This window comes from Hippichthys cyanospilos, chromosome 21, assembly GCF_059441005.1.
Source record: "Hippichthys cyanospilos isolate Australia breed blue-spotted pipefish chromosome 21, RoL_Hcya_1.0, whole genome shotgun sequence".
In the NCBI taxonomy this organism is placed as follows: domain Eukaryota; kingdom Metazoa; phylum Chordata; class Actinopteri; order Syngnathiformes; family Syngnathidae; genus Hippichthys; species Hippichthys cyanospilos.
The window spans coordinates 12,662,541-12,682,711 of record NC_142389.1 but is presented as its reverse complement, the minus strand read 5'-3'; the positions used below and the strand labels follow the sequence as shown (position 1 = coordinate 12,682,711).

General features: G+C 39.7%; 1 protein-coding gene across 2 annotated transcripts in view; it reads right to left on the bottom strand.

The window, feature by feature from the left end:
- trim71 (tripartite motif containing 71, E3 ubiquitin protein ligase) overlaps positions 1–20,171 on the bottom strand; it is a 60,431-nt gene that overhangs the window by 7,664 nt on the left and 32,596 nt on the right. The window contains exons 6-8 of one of the 2 annotated variants that reach the window (XM_088405564.1): positions 19,169–19,309; positions 18,881–18,980; positions 6,698–6,828 (exon numbers count right to left, since the gene is read on the bottom strand). In XM_088405564.1, coding sequence (XP_088261690.1) covers positions 6,731–6,828; positions 18,881–18,980; positions 19,169–19,309 — 339 coding nt within the window. In that variant the 3' untranslated portion in view covers positions 6,698–6,730. Of the gene's footprint in view, positions 1–6,697; positions 6,829–13,166; positions 18,981–19,168; positions 19,310–20,171 lie in introns of those variants that run through there. The other variant, XM_088405563.1, reaches the window with a different exon arrangement.

The window sequence follows — 20,171 nt, the reverse complement described above, 5'->3', positions numbered from 1 at the left end:
ACTTAATTTTTTAAAGTCAAATTTGTCATCTTGTTTTGAGTACATCTGTCCGGTTGCATCATTATTTTGGAACACATTTGGTAAAAATATAGTTTTATTAGCCTGCTCGATATAGGTGAACATTTTGCTCGTATTTAGTTAGCTGTTTTCTGTTAGAATAGCTAGCTAAATGTGTTTAAACGCTAAAAGGGTTTAACAACATACAGTAATAGCATGTTTTCATTGTCTAGCTTTACAATTTTTACCTGTTCCAGGTGTGTTATGATTATTTATTATTATTTTATCAATTCACAATTATCATTGCCTCTATGTTGAAGAACATAGGCCTATATGGTTTTGGTTACCTATTTCAACAATATCCAAATATACACATTATACAAATTTATACATTATTGTTTTGTGGGTAAGTAATGTATACAGTCAGATTAAACTTAAATTTCAAAAGTGTGGTTTTAATAGTAAGGAAATCTTATTTATATATATATATATATATATATATATATATATATATATATATATATATATATATATATATATATATATATATATACATACCTTAGCTTATCACATGATAGGATAACGAAGCGTCTGAAAATTGTTGCCACTAAATTAGTTAATAATAAAGCCGCCACATTTTTTTGTTTGTTTGTTTGTTTGTTTTTTATAGTATCTTAGTCCGTCCCGAGTGTTTCACATTGTGCTAGCATCTAGCCAGTTGTATTTTGTTAGACTAGCTAGCTGTCTTTTGTGACTTTTTTTTAATTCTTAACACGATGTTAAATAATAATTATAGATAGTTTACAATTACTTCAATTGTACTTTAATTTGTTTTTATTTAAACGTGTTTTAAGTATGTTTAAAACTACACAAGGCTAAGTTTTCTTATATATGCTGACAATATCACAGATTTTTACCTATTGCAGGGTGGGTTTCGTTATACTGTACTTTTATCAGTACACAACAAATGCCGCTTTGACGTTTTGGTTGCCTATTTCAAAATTATTCAGAATATACACATACTAACATATAAACTATTTTTTGTGGCTAAACTGCTTACGTGTACACTCAGATTAAGTGTTCACAAGCATGATATTAATAATAAAGCAGTTATATGCATTTTGTAAAGTGATATAGCTTTTTTGTTTGATACATCAACGGTGTCAGTCAAAATTGATTAAAGGCTATATTCTTGTTCAGTTTTGACAACTTCAATATGCAAAGCAGAGATGACTATGTGATTAGTTTGTCCCTATGGCAAGCTCACATTTGAAGCCGTGAGTAATCATTCCGCCACGGTTGCATTGTGGGAACTCGCCCGGGAAGAGACGCATTGTCGAGTACTTTACTCACATCTGAACCCAACATCAAGCGTATCGCCTTCCTCTGAAAACTCTTCAAGTCGAATATTCATCATGACGCCGAGGTCTCGCTGCCACTCACTCTCTATTTATGTCCGCCTCTGAACGTCTCTCTGGTCTTCATTACGCATTTTTATTCCTGACGTACTTCAACAGAGGCCCAGATGAAGACGCTGGGAATAAAGGGCGAGGAAATGAAGGCAGATGAGAGAGGGACACGTGGCGAATGACAGCAGATGTGATTACTTCTGCACACTGCACAGGCCTGATGGTGTTTTCAGAGCGTGGACATATTGGATGCAGAAAATATGGGTGGGGGGGGGGTTCCACCCACTGTTGTGAAACGTCTTGAATGGGCATAAACGCACCGCCGTCTGGGATGCTCAAATAGCCGAGGGAGACATTAAAGCTTCTAAATGACTAGAACAGACTTCAAGTGTCAAGCGCCTCCGTCTAGCCGCTTTCAAGACCATCAGTCACCAGAGGGATCAGACGACATCCGGCAACTGTTGGCTTTGTGCATTTCTAACACACCCGCTGAAATATTTGAAGGCTCCTCACGCCGCTCACGACTCATACCAGCTTTGCGACGTGGAAGGGGCCAACTCTGAGTCACTCTTCAATGTTCTGAATACTGTATTTCTCTTGGTGTTGCCATGATGCTTTGGATGCATTTAAAGTGAACCATATGGCAGTCTTTTTCAAATAGTGGGGTGCGAGGCGATGCCTGCTGGGGGGATGACCCCCAGGGAAAGTGCTTTGTTTTTGCCATGTTTGTGCCATATTTAAGGGACTTTGATGCACTTTTTTCCGTTTTAGACTAACCTATAACCTGTATAAAGGCAGTGAAAAATGGGTAACAGTTAATGAAAGTTGATTAATGTTGTTTTTTAATGTTAAAAATGATTTTTAGATCATGAGGTTTAGATCATGGCCTAAGGGCTAGTTGTGGCCCACCAGCCACATTATTGTGACCTGCAATATATACTAAAAATACATGTTGACACCGCTTGCAGTAAGTAGTAAGTAGTAAGTAAGAATAAAGTTTGATGGTAGACAGCCATAGGAGTATGAAAAGATAACATATTTTTTCCCCTTCATCTTTGCTCTCAACGGAAAGCGATTCTTGGGGTAACTGATCCATCACTCTATCACGGTTCATCTTTCACGGCCTCGCTGCTCCACGGATTTTTTACAGTGTGGATATTTCTTAGAGTGCATTGTGTCGCTTAATTCTTGTAATCTACGTGTTTGTTTGTACCATCCTCATGTTGTTTTGTGATATACTTGGTGTCGTTGTTTCACGTTTTGTACGTTTTGTTGGGGAGAGTCTTATATTTACTTATTCCTCTTACTTACAGCATTATAGATATTTGCGCTTAGCCTGAGAGTCCTATTACGGCGGTGTGCATGTGTGTCAATGTGTCATTCTGTACTGTATGTGGGCGTGAGTGTACAGAAGTAGACAGGCGAATGTGAGTGTGTGGTGGATAAGAGGCCCGCATATGCAGACAAGGAACTCGATAAGGGGAACATACTGTCTGAAGTGATGAAGGGGTTGAAAGGAATATTGGTAAAATGTGATGTTGAGTTTCGTAAGGGTATTGTTCAATGGGGTTTGTTCATACAACTTGGCTCAAGTTTTCCAGACCGAGGTGAATTCTTAAAAACTGCAGAGAGTGAAAGGGGAGTGCATGTCTCTTGTTTTGTCTCTGTGGGGGGATCAGGAGAAACGCACTTTTCAATATTACCGATACAATTTTGGATTCAAATGGCCATTATGTGATTGTCTCAGGAACACTGTATCAGAAGCCAGTTGTACTTGTTTCATTCTATGCTCCAAATTGGGACGACAATAATTTTATAAAGTCTCTACTGTCTTCTTTGCTAGACTTGAACTCCCATGCTTTGATTATTGGGGGTGATATGAACTGTGTTTTGGACCCATCATTGGAACGGTCTAGTTTGCGGCCTGCACCGCTCTCCAAAATGTCTCAGGCGTTTCTGACCTTCATGAACCAATATGGCTATAAAGTTCCCAACTTTACCCACTACTATTGGGCAGCTAATCTGCACAAAATTGTACTTTGGTTTACCTCTCCTGGGCAGAACTGGTGCAGACTCGAGGCTGACTCCTGTTTGTCATCCCTGCCATCACTTGTGTGTGGCCCGCTGTCTTCTATTCCTTCTGGTTTCACCTCCAATGCTGTGGTAATAAATACATTGAAGATATGGACGCAGATCCGCTGACGTCTTGAATGGTGGTCTCTCCCCAATGCAACACCCATCTGTCATAATTACCTTTTTAAGCCGGCTAGAATTGATTCAAGGTTTACACTCATGGAGAGGAGCGGTCTTTGCTGCTTGGGAGACTTGTACACAGAGGGTGTTTTTGCTACTTTCGAACGTCTGCGATCTCTGTTTAACCTGAATAGCTCTGACTTATTCCGTGATTTCCAACTACGTAATTTTGCCAGGACCCACTCGTGCACATTCCCCAAAATGCCTTACCCGAGTGGTATTGACTTGGCACATAAAGCAAGGACTCTGCCCAGGGGCAGGTTTTATACCTATATAACCTTCTCTCTGAAAATAATGCCAAAACGTTGGACAAGATTAAACTTGATTGGGAAAAGGAATTGCGGATGGACCTTCCTGATGAGTTCTGGCAGAGAGCTCTTGGTGCTATTAACCTGTCCTCCAGCTGTGCTAGGTTATCACTCATTCAATTGAAAGTAGTTCATAGGCTTCATTACAGCAAACATAAACTCTCTAGAATTTTTCCAGATATAATCGTTGACACCTGTGATAGGTGCTCCCAATGAGCTTGTACACTAACACAAATGTTCTGGTCTTGTCCCAAGTTGGTGCATTACTGGCATTTTTACTTTAAATCCAGATCTGATATTCTAGATACAGTATTAATATTGAGCCCTCCCCACTGCTAGCCATCTTTGGTAGAGTCCCAAGTAACCTTAAAACATTAACTATGCAGGACAGCGTGATTGCTTTCACCTCCCTGATCGCACAATCACCCACTCCCAAATTGTGGCTTCAAGATGTTCTATCACTCTTGAAGTTGGAAAAAATCAAATTTGCCCTGAGTGGTCAACGAGACCGCTTCTACACTCATTGGAAGCCCCTTATGGGATACTATGGTACTATACTATACTACCACCAAACGAGGTGTTCTAGCAGCCCTTCATTGCGGTCTTTCCAGCATTGAGTCTGTCGCGCTCGTGCACTTGATGACCCCCCCACCCAAGATCTGATGACGCGGAGAGCAAATATTTAACAAAAACAAACCACATAACCGAAAATGTGAAACCTGCACAACGCAAATGACCTTATCTCTTGTGCCTGAGAGTTTCTTTTGCTTTATGTATGCCTTTATTTATTTAGTTATTTATTTGATCTATTTGCTCTAATTTGTTTATTTGTTTTTCACTTAATTAATTTCATTATGACTCGCTATTCTGTATGTCTGTATATAATATTGGTTTGAGGTCTGTTTGTTGCTTGGAGTGGGTTGTTTTGGACTGTAATTAACAAGAAAACTGTATTGTGTCTGTATCTTGCTTACATCGTGACTGTTCATTTGGCAATAAAGTGTTAAAAAAAAAAAGAACATTTATTATTAATAATTAAGTTTACTGTGCCGCTGTGATCACTACACTAAAAATCCATTCATTAAAATGATGGTCGTTCTCTCCAATTGAATGACTTCTACATGGGTTTCATTTCAAATGACTAAGCGGCCGCTTGTCACTTAATCGATGAGTGATCTTTAAGGCCGACGGCGCCTGTTTGCTGTGTTTAATTGATATTGATGGAATCATTATCCCAGCGGGAAACGTGAACTTTATCTCATTATTAGAGCACGTTTGAAATGTCGAGCGCACACGGAGCTCGACAATCATTGACAGCGCTGTTCAACATGCCAGAATATATGATGATGGCTCACAATCTCATGTTTAGGAAACTTGGACTTTAAAATAGACAAATCTGATAAAAGTGTTGCTTTTTTAAATGGACGTGACAATCATCAGTCTCAAATTGGATAGGTAAAATGCATACTCTATAGGGTTTTACTGTATATATTGACTTGACCAGTATCAAGGAAATTCTGCATCTTTCCCATGATTAGCTTCTGCCACTTGATGAAGGTCTTTGCCGATAATAAATCTAATATTCATATGTTCTTTATCTTCTGCAAGGAACGACCAATATTAATGTAGCTTTTTGTATGAGTCGCATGCGATTACTTCCACATAATTTATATCATTCCAACTTCAAGATGGTCCATTAAACATTTTCAACATTAATATACACAAAAAATATTCAAAACTTCTGTTAGTTTTTTTCTCCTTTGGCTTCAACATTTTGACCAACAGCTCCAACTTTAAACTGTTCGGCTTTTCATTGCTAAAAATTCTCATTTACCATTTTTTTTTTTTTAATCTGTCAAAATACCCCCTTTTTTAATTATGATTTTTTTTTTTTTTTGGGGGGGGGGTATTCTGTTTTGCTTTTTTTACATTGTTTAAACCATTTCAAGTAGCTGTTTTAAATCTTAATGCAACTGATGCCAACAATTCCCCAACTTGGTCAAATTCATAATTCTCACCACTAAAATACACTAAAATACAATAAAATTTAAAATTAAGATTTCTTCCATTCTTCCTTTTTTGTAATTTTTACATTTTTGATTCATTCAAGCCATTCCAATTTCAAACTTTTCCGCTCATTTCTACCAATGCCAAAAAAATCATACTTACCAAAATTTCCACTTGTTTAACCATTGAAATGGTTAACCATTGAAATCTACTTTAAAAAAATAAATAAGTAAATAAAACAATTCAAACAATTCCAACTGCAAGCCTTGGGAATAATTTTTAATACTGCAAATATTTGTGCATACCAAAAATGACCATACGAGTTCAACACAATCCATGTCGTTTCTTTCCATATGCAAAATGATTCCAAATCATTCTTTACCTTTAATCCATCTACTCAGCCTTAACACACAATTTACAAACGACAAGGAAATGGGCTAACTGTCCCAATACTTTACAAGGGGAACATACGAGATGTGTCTTGATGACTTGGACTAACTGATGTGACTCAATGTGGCTGCAGGGGCAATTCAACACATCTTTGGGGTCCAGCTGAGTGACACTTAAGCAATAAGAAAAGAAGAACGCATACTCTGCTGTCGTCAACAAACATTAAATTCTATCGATGAGTGGGCAGCAAAAGCTGCAAGGAACACCGGGAGGACACATTTTGAGGATATCAGGGAGCAGGGGATGTAATCTTTTGTTTGTTTGTGCACTGACCTTTCTCCACACTGCAGCGATTTGGGAAATATGTTAAGAAGAGTCCAAGTCCCTCCGGCCGTTTCCATTGGAGATGAACAGACATGAGGAAATTATCATATCGACAGCAGAATGTTTGTTACGTTGTGGAGCTGTGGAAATGACAAATTGTATAAATTGTGGGGAGGAAAAGACAACATATGGAAATTAAACAACTCCTGGGAAAGCAACTATTGTTGTAGGAAAACAAACAGCACCAAACGTAAACGTACTTGTCAGTTTTCTATAGTGCCTGCACTCATTATAGGGTGCAGTAAAACATTAGAAAGTAAAATATTACCCAAAAGCAATGGTTCTCAAATTGGGGTAGCTGAAGGCCCCATTTTCATTGCTGGTATCAGCAAATCTAATTTAATGCCTTTTAATGCTGCAAATGTAGTTTCAAATTTGAATAATAATAATACTTGGCCGCGAAAAATATTTCACATGGGTAACGTTACTGGCAAAACGTTGAGACCCACTTTTTTTTTTTTTTTTTGCAACAAACTAATCAAACTTAAATTGACTGTCACGTTATTGTTTCACAATTAGAAATGTTGACTATCTTATTACCTCTTACCTTGAACAGGAATGACATATTTTCCATCACAATTTGGAACAAAATTGATAAATCAATAAAATACAATAAGAGACCCCTTTCCCAGATGATGACACACAACAAACAGCTCATTAGAAGGGAGAAAAAAACTGTGTTTGTTTATGTCTTAAGCAAAGCATTCTGCGATTTCATAATATACATACCGGCCGTCTTGGAGTTGTAATGTCGCGTATGCACTGTGTCACGTTTTGACTACGAAAAAAATAATGGAGAGGAAGCAGATTTGCATTTTCAAGCAAGGAATTCAGTTGTGAGTCATTTCTTAGATTTCACCAATGGACTTTCCATTGTAGCATTGCGTACTTCCTGTTTGTGTCTCTGCTACGCATGAAGGCACTAAATATGCGTTTTAGTGTATTTTGTACGGGTCGACCGCTGTCAGGTGGACGCTCAGGACGGCTAATTTGCGAGTGGACGGCAGAGGTCAACGAGCACCTCCACGGTTCCCATCCTTCCCATCATGCATCTGTCGCTTTTGATCAATCCACCCGCGGGCTACTCGGGTTGCAGAGTTGCGTTATATTACGTGGATATGCGTCGAATGGACTGATGCGTCGTGACGAGGTGGAGCTGCCGGTCAGAAGAGACGGCGCATGAGGTTAAAGGGCCACCGTGGAGATAGGAAGGATGTTATTAGAGAGCCCCCACCCCACCCCACCCCTTTCCTCCTCCTGCGGTTTCCATGACGCCCCCTGAAAAGGAAGAGCCATGTGAGGTTCTAACTCATCTGCGGAGGTATAATTTGACAACAGCATGACACATGCCCTTCTCTCTGCTACCCCCACTTCCACTTTGTAATCCAAATTTTAGATCCATCTGGGGTCGCAAGCATGCTGGAGCCAATCCCAGCTGACCTGAAGCAATGGCCAGCCAAATGCAGGGCACACGGAGACAAACAATCCTCTACACTCAAAAACAAACCTAAGGGAAATTTGGAGTGTCCAATATACCTACCACAAATCTTTTGGGGAGAATGTGCCAGGTTTACCAGGCAAAACCCACACAGGCATGGGAAGGACATGCAAACTCAACCAGAATCAAACCTGCAAGCTCCGCATGTGAGATCATGCTAACACATGACTCAGTAATTGTCCAACTTGACATATTAGGCTGCATGGCTCAGCAGTGGTTTGTCTCCTGAGCTAAAGGATGTGACTTCGATCCCCAGCCATGGTGACCAGGTCGAAGCCTCCATTGGTGCATAGCTGTGACTTTAAATCCTGTCATGTTGACTCAGTTTTCTTATTTTTACCGCTAGGTGAGTGTGGTGGCCCTGAATAGCAAATCACACACCTATAAAATAAATATGCAAAAAAATTAAATAAATGAAAAAGTAAACTCAAATCAAAAATCTAACACATAAAAGCAGGAAAAATAATTTGTTGCAAACAAAAGACAAAACACTACATCAAAGAAAATATCCTAAACAAAAAATCCAACCAAGAAAGGAAATCAACCACAAACACAAAACAAAAGCACATTAATCACAATGACAAAACACAACTTTAAATAAAAATACAAATGACAAAACATTAGTAAAAAAAATCACAAACAAGCAAACAAAAGAAAATTATTCAAAAACACATTACAAACACAAAACACGACCAAATTAAAAAACAAATAAGCAACAGCAGACAAAAGATTGATCCCAAACAAAAAACATTATAAAAAAACACAACTGTAAGTCAAAACTCACAAAAAGCAGATGAAAAAAATGCTGCAAAGAACAAAAATGCATTACAAAATGCAAAACAACATCAAATCAATAATTATAAACAAGCAAACAAAAGATACTTTGTCACAATTTAAAAAAAATACAAATCACAAAGAAAATTAAAAAAAAACTATCACCGACAAAAACACTATGAATCACACTACATGGGCGGCATGGCTCGGTGGTAGAGTGGTCGTCTTCCAGCTGAAAGGCCCCAGACCATCGAGACCATGTCTAAGTGTCCTTGAGCAAGACACTGAACCCCCAGTTGATCCTGATGCTGCGTCATCAGTAGGTAAATGACTAGTTAGTGTAAAGCGCTTTGAGTAGCCTACCTAAGGTAAAAAAGCGCTATATAAGTGAAAGTCAGTTAAATCAGGAATCACAAACAAAAACTTCAGACCTTAAAAAGACAAAACAAATACAAAATCGCCTAAAAACGCAGACAAAAGAAAATTTGTTGCAAAAAAAGCGCTATACGTATAAGTGAAAGTCAGTTAAATCAGGAATCACAAACAAAAACTTCAGACCTTAAAAAGGCAAAACATATACAAAATCGCGGAAAAACGCAGACAAAAGAAAATTCGTCGTTAAAAAAAACGCATTCCAAAAAAACTAAACATCAAATCAACAGCCACAAATGATTTATTTGCTGTTGTGTTTGTCTTTTATAACGTGCATTTTGTGTGAGTACCTTCTTTTTTTCCTGTTTTGCACTTTAGGGCCACTGTAGGTGATAAACCCTTATTCGCTCAAGAACTTTTACATGTTTGAGATGCAGGTAACGTTGTGGCCAGTGACGTCACAATCACGCAGGAGACTTTTTTTCGGCCACACATAAGCAGTGATGGAAGGAAACGGTTCACACAGTGTCACGGACGCTGACATGAAAGGTAAACACGACTTTAAATTGGAGTCAATGTGTACTTGAAAAGTCTTTGAAGTTTTGAAATCCAAGACAGAAGCAATCAATGTTTCTCTCCATTTCCTCCATCTGTCTGGTGCCTTCTTCTCCTCCCCTCCGTGTGCCGGAAACGGGGAACGGATCACGTTCCTTCAACTTAGAAGCCAATATGACAATATCGCCCCTCCAAAAAAAAAACAACAAAAAAAAAAGTGTGGCTACGTATTCTGGGTATAGAATTTAAGGCATCTATGCATTCACCTTCAAGATCAGAACTTCCTGTTGTGGCCAAGCGAAACAATTAAGTGTATATGTACAAACATGCAATCCCGCCTCCCTCAGGGGTCTTCTGCAAGCCGGTCTGCTCTTGCTAATTAATTCCTATGAGAGCTGCGTACACTATTACACACATCTCTGGTTGGTGCATACACATGCAAACACCATCTGCATACTACCTCTGCTGAAAGGAATGTTGGACTACGCATTTTGTGTGCCACTCAACAAACGACAAGACGTTACGGCATGCTTGGTCAACGGTTCGATCCTGACATCTAGCGGTGAAGATATGCTACTACAGTTTTTTTTCTGTACTTGCATAAACACAGTGTTGATTCATGTACTTCAGTTCAGGTAAATTAAAAATAAAAAAAAAGGGTGGGGGGTGGAATTAGAAGTGAGAAGTGAACAAGTAATAGGCACTCGTTTAAAATAACTTCCAAACACGTATTTAACAGTGGCGGGCCGTGACTTTCACACATACTCCTTCTGAGATGTCACTCTCGAAAAATAGCCCCCATGCGCACATGTACGCGTTACTGGGCTACACCGGCTATTTTCCGTAGCTTTTAAACGTCAATAAACACGCATCAGCCATTAAAACTTGTCGTTTTATGTTGTCAAAACTTTAAAAAATTGATAATTTAAAATAAATATCCACGACATTTTATGAAATCCTAATTACAAATCGCAGTTTAATATAAGACGAACATCATTTTATTTATTTACTATTAATTGAATATGAAATTAATTAGCACAAAAAAAATTAGCCTTGCACCCACCAAAACAAACGGTGGTCACAAACGATTAGTCTTTTCAATATTTCCCAATTTTTCTTCACCTTTTCATTATGGAGATCTCTTTCTCATGACACTGAAAAGTACAATGTACCCACTCGAGTGTTCCAAAACTTTTTTTAAAAGCACCGTAGCGCATTGAGCTTTTTTCACCTTCGAACTGAGATGTAAAATACTGTATATCCACTCGGGTGTCCCCATAAGTTTTTAAAAGCACCGTAGCGCTTGTGTCCAGCTGTGCTTTGGTGTCTCATTGCTGCCTTGGTTAAACAATTGAAGTTTGCAAATCCAGGGTAGCTCCAAACACCAAATCGATCCTTTGCAAACAAAAGGCATTCCCAGCAGAACTATTTGCTGGGGTTAGCTCACGCCCCTGGTAACTCAGTCAGAAATACGGCAAAGTCGGGACTGGTTGGCTAATAGCTACGCTATGACTCTAGTCTAAAGCAATCAGGCAAAGCCAACACCGTGTTGCTTGCTTGTTGAGCATTGCATCGGCTACCTGCAGTGAGCGTCCACTCACGTCACGTTCGACGGGAGGTCTCTAGTTGGCGATCTTATGACTCGGTTGGATATTACAGCTGTCTAAATTATAGGGGCCGCTCACATAGACATCTGCGATTGCGCAGAAGCCCTCGTCGTGTTGATTCGAATGCCCTGGCTTCTGGCTAAAGCAGATTACAAGTTAGCTGAATTCTAATTGGCTAAAAACTCCAATTTAAAACTACAATACTAGGAGCGTAACCGAATGGCTATAGTATGACACAAAAAGAACAGATTATGGAGAATAATTATATATATATATATATATATATATATATATATATATATATATATATATATATATATATATATATATATATTATGTGTGTGTGTGTGTGTGTGTGTATGGTTTCATTTGAAATGAAATTGACTTTCATTATAGTTATTATAGTTTATTATGATAATGATGTCAGGTTATGTTAGGCCAGCAGAGAAGGTCTTGCTGGCCCTTATGGCCTACCACTGTATTTAAATACATTGAAATGTATTTACAATTAAGTAATATTGCTTAGGTTTTATAGGTTAAATGTTAAAATCATAGTATTCTGTCCCGTAATGCCATGGTGTATCGACTTGAGAATGTTCATAGCCCGTAGTAGAATGGGAAAAAATGTGAAACAATATGAAAAACAAAAATGTGAAAAAAATAATTTTATATGCTCACGTTAGTACGTCGTAGCATTATGGAATTTTTTTAAGCATTTTGTTCAGTATGTTTGGCCGTGTTTCCAAGCCTTTAAGTTTACATTTACTTTCACTTATTTTCAAGCACGTTTGAATGAAATTGTAAGTGCTGTCGAAATTACAGTATTTCCAAGTACCTTTTTTTTTAACTATCAACTTAGCATGATGGGACAAATAAAATAACGCCTTTATTAACCCCGTCATAAGTCATTTGCATCCATTCATGTTGCTGGTTTTCCCGTTTTCATTCATCAAAATCTAAACCTGTTAACAATCGCTCCAATTTGTCCATGAGTCTTCGTTATTGCTGTTCCAGTCAATCACCGCCAGAGGGAAACGATGAGCCGCTATTCGAAGGCACATTTCTAAAAATGGTATTTGAATAGATATCAAATATTGTGTTTGGCTATGTTAGAGGTTCCGCTGGTCCAGACTTTAAAATGAAAAAAAACAACAAACGCCAGTCACGCATGTTGAAGTCAAAGAAATACAACTTTATTTAAGTGTAAACAAAAAACCAACAACAAAAAAACTGCATAGGAAATGTTTAAAGTCCATAGAGAACAGCGTGTGCAGCAAGTGGCCCAAAAATATTATAGTCTCCTTTGCCTTATTTAGACTTAAGACCTGACATCTGCACTTCCACTCAGCACAATGCGTGTGTTCAAGAGAGGCAAACACACACATAGCACACACACACATACACACAATGACCCTGAAGAGGAAGTGCCAGCAGCACTCATCTAAACTCAGCAGGCCACGCCCATTCGCGCTGCCTCCTGGACTGTGAGGATTTACATTCAGTGGAGGTCTGCTTTGACAACAATGCACAAAAAACAGCCACTCCACTCTGCACTGCTGGACCAACACCGATTGGATGAGAGAAGGGCAACCCCCCCACCCCCCCCCTGCATCTTGACAGATGTTTACGCTGGTTTGTGCCCCCCCATGCTAGAAATATTGCTGATGGGGGTAAGCGGTGGCATCTAATATGGAAATGTGCAGCGGTCCAGCAGTGGGTTGCAGAGAGCCAGCATCGGCCAGATGCTGTTGGAACCTTTTCTTCACAAAATACATTCTAAAAGGGCCAATCAGCAGCAGGTGGTGTGTGGTATTTGTACTTTTTTTTCATCGAAAAAGAAACTACAAACAAAAAAAAAAATCTGGGGAAGTTAATCTAAAGCATTATTTCAAATTGAATTCTTTTTTTTTTCTTCAAATTGTAATATTCAAACGGACACACAAAAGAATCAGACTAGCACTAAAGGTCCAAAACGGGGAAAAGGGGAGAAGAAGGGGCACAGGTGGTCTACTTTATTTCTACGGGACACCATTTCAATGAGACACCAGCAGGACAGGGCTGCCGAGAACTACCTGAGATATATTTTATTTCCTTTCTAAATTTTCACCAACCATATATTTTTTTTTGTCTTTATGTTCGATTATACAATCATTAAAAAGGAGGTCTACGACCTCGCACACAACACCCGGTGCAGCTTGACTTTTTTTTCCCTCTCAAAAGTCGCGAGAGGCCAGAAATGATACGGGTGGCGAAACGCACACACGCACGTGAGATTCCGGTCAACCGGTCACATGACGGGCAGCCATCGCCTCACTTCCCGGATTGTCAAAAAGAGGAAGTCGGCTGCGGCTCCTGTGACGGTGCCATGTGGCGTGGGCAAAATTGGGAAGTTTTAGGAACTTCCGCCTGAGCTAGGAGGCACGTCAAAGAAACCTCGAGATGTTTTCGGCCTTCAGTTTAGTAGGAATAGAGAAAGGGCAGACTGAACAGGTTTGTGCTCTGTGGGGCCTCTGGAGGAGACACCCCATACAATCGCCAAGGTCAATCCTATTCTAGCGCACGCATACTTGTCTTTGGGTAGGTTTCCTGCTACGATCCATCTCCCCAAACGGTTGCTACCAGCCCGTTTTTTCCCCGGACGTTAAATCCCATGTCCCACTGAGCGCCAAACGTTGGCGAGCGTCGGCGAAGCTAATGCCTCTTTTGATCTTGTCAGGTTTCGTTCAAGGTCAAAATTGTCTTAATTATTTTTCACATTTTCCTCAAAGCACAAAAAACACACCTGTTCCAGAAGGTCTTAAGAACAAATGCAGCCTTGGATGAACCTTGATGCGAAAATGCATTCGGTACCTTCGCACACACTCGTAAATGTTAGCATCTCAGTGGCATAGAGGCCTATGGGTGCACCAATCACAATTTTCTGGTCGATCACAAGTTGATTAAATCTTCTGATCCATCAAGATCTTGAAAAAGCCTGAATGTTCCGATTCGGACTTTTTTTAAGCTTTTTAACTACCATTGACGGCTTTAGACGTCAAAGACCCAATTTTACGATCCATTTTAACTGGGCTGGCAGTGAATGAGTTTTTATAAACAACTACAATTACTACCAACGAGTAAGAGATTGGTGGAAAAGATCGGTTTTAATGGGGCAGCTGATCACAAATTTACCAAATTTTAAGGAAATGGCTGTGTACCCCAATTCTTTATTTGCCACTTCTGATTTTAAATTTTTAAGTAATTCATAACTATTGATGGCTGTAAATGTCAAAGTTTCATTTTTACTCGCTGTTAACCGGGCTGTAAATGATTTTTTAATAACAAACTACAATTACTACAGATGTTTGAGGGATCGGTCGAAAAGATCGGTTTCATTTTAAGGGTTCAGCTTATTTGATTTTTTTTTTTTTTTTTGGCCAATCCAAATTGTTGGGGTAATTCATTCACTACCATCAATGGTTATAGACTTTAAAGATTTTTACTAGCCAATAACAGATACTATTTTAACTGAGCAAGCAGTGAATGAGTTTTAACAAACAACCACAATTACTGTAAAGAACTGAGAGCTAGGTGGACAAGATCGTTTTTTTTCTAAGGGATCGCCCGATCACCAATCTCTCAAAATTAAGAAAATCGGCAGCACATCCCGGCCGATCAATCGGTCAGTGCACCCCTACCCAAGATCCATCCCAAAAAAGACTTCAGTATGATAAGATTTTTTTTAAAGCATGCAACAAAACCAAAAACTAAATTAAAAGGTTTAAAACACATTTTTTCCTCTTAAAGAGTGAAGACCTAAAGATCTTAGAGAGAACTCTGCAATCTTTGTTTCCGCAAAAGTGTGCAGACGTGGATGAACGCAGTAATACTGAAAACGCAAAAACAAGCTGACGGTTGTGGTTTCTCCATGTGCTAATTAGAAAACTGTCGGCACCACAGTCAAGACGAGGTCTGCCGTGTGCATAAATATCAGGGTTGTGCTGAAAGTTGAGGTTAATTCTTTGTGTAAATTCTTGTGCGACGAGTGACATTTCTAAAACGCTTCTTTCCTCACTTGCGTGCAGTAACAAAAGTCAAAATGAAAATCTGCGGAATCAGGGCCCAGCCCTCGTAAGTGCACCCGATCAAATTGCCACAGGATTTCTCCCAAGTCGCTCAACGTTTATATCTTGGATATCGAGATCCAGTGACATTTTGTCATAAACAACAATGTGGTCCTTGGCACAGAACTCGCATTTTGGCACTATCGACGGAAATATTTGGTTTGGTTGATGATTTTTTTTTTCTCGCTTTAAAAAAAAATAAAAAAAGGCAATTGTCGTACAGTAAAGTCAACCAAGCGAAGAAGCTGCTCAAGGTTGCGAGGTAGAGACACATGATGGCAACACAAATTTTCAACAGTGCCACAATCTTTGGTCCTACACCTACGGGACATGCACTGTACTGCAACACAGATTGAGGTATATTCGTGATGTATACACATCTGATGAGGTATGCGAAAACATGAAAACACACAAAATCTAAATAAAATATGAGGTATTCAAATGGAAAATATAAAGATTTGAGGTATCTCAAAGCGAACAGTAGCTACATAGTAAGTTGAGAGGTTCACGCGGTAAGCAAACACGGAGTTGGACTGGAGGTTTTCCGTCGACGACATGGATCATGCCCTCCTCAAAAAAAGAGACACTTTCCACAGTTTTCGCGAGAACAAGGAAGCCACTAAATGAACATGAATTGTCGAGTGCGTTCAAATGGGGCACCGATTGAAAGTTGGGCAGGGAAGATCCAACTCCCCCAATCTGGGGTGCTACAGATTGTTCTACGTTGGATAGGTGGGATCTAAAAAGGGGGGCGCAGGGTTCTCTTTGGTTTTCCACACGGCTGGACAAAGAATTCAAAGAAGAGGTTGAAAGTACTCGTGCAGCGTTAGCGGGTAGTACTACCAAACTCCACGAGTCATGCCAGTAACGTTTCCCAGCAAAGGTGATTATTGTTGAACGTGACTTTTTTTTTTTTTCAAATGCCAGTTTTTAGTTGGCCACTGTGCAGATATTCTAACTTTGGTTGAATCTAGTAGTTGGTCGATAGACCTCCATCTTTAGAGGATTGGTCTACTAGCACAAAAGTCTGGAGAGGCCTCCTCAGACCCGAGCGTTAATAATAATAATAATAATAAATTGGGGCGAGCTTTTGTGGTCAGGCCCTTTCGGTGGATTGGAAGAGGGCGGGATTTTGACCACGTCTTACATCCAAAGGATGGTACAGTGAACAATAATAATAAATTGGGGTGAGCTTTTGTGGTCGGGCCCTATTGGTGGATTGGAAGAGGGCGGGATTTTGACCACCAATTACATCCAAAGGATGGCACAGTGAACCGCAGCGTATTCGCGGGTCGGCACCTTTGCGAATGCCGTGTATGCCTAAAGCGATGTCAATATGAATGAGCATTTAGATAAAAGTAGTGCTTTGCCATCATTTAGTAAAGGCAATCAAACCCTTTTAGGGGCTGTTAATTAGTAGTGGATTTTCAATATTCGCGTACTAGCTCAGTCAATATCCTTACGAATAGCTAAGGTTTACTGTATTGTCAAGTCTTAAGTATTTGATGTTCTTATTTTCGTCCTCTGGACTGTTTACTTCTGAGGCTTTTGTCAGACACTGCCTCGGGGAAAAAGGTGTCATTCAGCTATGATTAAATCTCTACATTAGGATCCCTAATAGATCCTGATCTCTGAATATTTATCCCCCCACATCTATTGTGGGTCCTCCTTTTTGGAGAAGAGCAAGCGGTCCTTGCACACTTATCTTTGCATCTTAGTTGGTCATGCAGTCGACTGGATACGATACCCAAATCCAGTCGAACTAGTTATACTTTTTTGGGGGCCTTGGGCAAAACACATTTTATAATGTCATTATAGGCCTGATTTGTTATATTAAACAAACGAGTGGAGCTTATAAAAAGCCTGAAAAGCACTGATCATTTCAAATCAGCTGAACTATTACCTGAGCTAATTTTTACATCATTGTGGCCTTTTCCTCCCGCATTGTGGTTGGGCCGTAATGCCATTACAAACTCAAGATGAGGGCTCAATGTATTAGCGAAAAAAAAACAAAGAAAAACCAGAAAGCTATAATAGAAACAACTCTGAAGACACTACCATACTGTACCCTAATTCTTTTCAGCAATGACTTACAATGAGAATGAATCATGCAGCCTCTCCAGTGGTCTGAGTATTGTCTCAGCAACAACATTCAGGAGTTTCACTTATAACTCGTTTTAAAAAGATGCACAGCATGAATTCCATTACCCCTGTGCAAAAAATCCTCTGAAGAGTCTATTTCGTATTTTTGTCTCTCTTAAATAAAAGTATAGAGGTAGGCTTTTTCTTCTTTGTAAAACTTCACGGAATAATAAACCTCTCTGCTCAGTGACTATGAGTACATTCGTAAAGAGCTAAATGAGGTAGGTGTGGAGCAGAGGGTACGAGGTTTCAAGAAAAGTGAGAAATTCCCTGAGAAGGTTCATTGAGAAGAGCTTAAAGGATGAAGAGAGCAGCTGACAACGTGGAAGGGAAAAAAAATGGCTCTTTTGGTGCAACTGATTATCTATTTGAAGAGGTCCCCGTTGAAATACATATATTGACAGTGAGTGGGAAAAAAAAAAACTGCTTTGATTTCCCTTCTCATCGGCATGCTCTCAATTCTCTGAGCTCCCCTCCTCCAATTGTGTCAGTTTTTTTATTCATTCTCTCACCTCCATTTTTGTTGTTGTAAAAACCAAACAAAACCACAAAAAAAATAATAATAATGAATGGCAAAAGGCCAAAAAACAGGAGCGAATGTTGTGTTTCTAGAACTTGAGGATACGATTATTCCCAAAGTCGACGACCACAATGACTCCGTCCGGAGTCACAGCCACCCCGGAGGGACGATCCATCTGTCCAAAACCACTCCCCTGGGTTCCAAATTTGCATAAAAAGTTTCCGTTAGGCTCAAACACTTGCACGCGATGGTTGCGGGAGTCCGCCACGATAATTCGGTTCTCCTGGTCTACGGCAACGCCCTGGGGCCTCAAAAACTGACCGTTGCCGATGCCCTCGGAGCCCAGAAAGCGGGCAGACTGGCAGTCTGGCTGAATGACCAGAAGTCGATGGTTGTTGAAGTCAGTCACCACTAGGTGGTCCTCGTGGTTGAATGCAACACCCCTGGGCGAGTCAAAGTGTTTCCACAGAGCCCCCTCGAAGCCGTACTTGTTGAGAAACGAGCCGTCGGGGGCAAATAGCTGCACGCGGTGGTTCCTAGTGTCGGAGACCAAGATCTTACCCTCAGAGTTGACAGCCACATCCCAGGGATAGTTGAACTGCCCGTTCTTTGTCCCCTTTTCTCCAAACTTCAGCAGGAACTGGCCCTCAAAAGTAAACACCTGTCAGGAAAAGCAAAATGTGTCAGGGCAGAACCCGTTTACTTGGGGAGCACTCAACAGCTGAGGAGCTTTGTTTTGACATGTGCGAGAGTGAATGACGACATTTTCAGCAGCTGTTCCTGAAATTGAGGCCACCAAGATTTATGATTGAAAGATCTCTGGAGGTTCTTTGGAGAGAGATTTTGTACCTGTACACGGTGATTGTCCTTGTCGGCCACAATGATTCGCCTCTGACTGTCGCAGGCAACCCCGGCCGGCCGATCAAATTGACCGGGTCGAGAACCCAGAGAACCAAACTTGTGGTGGAATGTGCCACAGGGCTTGAATATCTGGTGATGGTAAGAGAAACATGTGCTCAAATTTCGTGTATTTAACAAACCGAACCATTTGAACGGTATACTCTTGATGGAAGACCGGAGTTTAGCGAGTCCAGCTTTATCGAAACAGATTTATCAGCTGTATTATTCTAATTAATGCCTCTAACATTGTTTTTCAGCCTTTCTTCGATGATGAACTTCTGTAAAATATTTTTTCAGGTAGCCCCTAACCAGCCTAAAGTATTTTAAGATATTTAAAAAAAATGTGCCCTCCATGTCTGATTTAATAAATGTTGGAACTACATTTGCAGTGGTATCTCTGGGCACATTTTGTTCAGCAACTCCAAAAGACAAAGAATGTCACGATGTGGTCTAGTAGGATCCTGAAGCAACTGCTGGCACGTTGTTAATTCCTAGTATTTATTCGAAAAAAAAAGCAGGATTGGAGTGCAAATATCCAAAGCATTCATGTCTAGGAGAGTACTTGTTATAATCTGTTATAAACTAACAATGACTTCACAGATACACTTTAATTTATATACGAGACAAAATAAAGGTCTTAATGACAAATTGTGGCATGCACTCCTCAATGAGATTCAATATAAAGGCGAACTGACATACAATCCTTAATGACCTTTTGTGATGCAAATGTGATCATCTAGGATACAAAAGCTTAATGACATCTTAGAAACTTTTTTAGGATAAAAATGGTGACAATGTGTGCGCTTATGACAGTGAAAGATTAGTGCTTTGATTTCTTGTTGTTGCCATAAAATTGTGTCACTGATATATGATATATATATGATGCAATATAAATTCCCCAGATAAAGGAACACAATTATTTGCAAAGGAGTCACTATAACACAATTAAGCA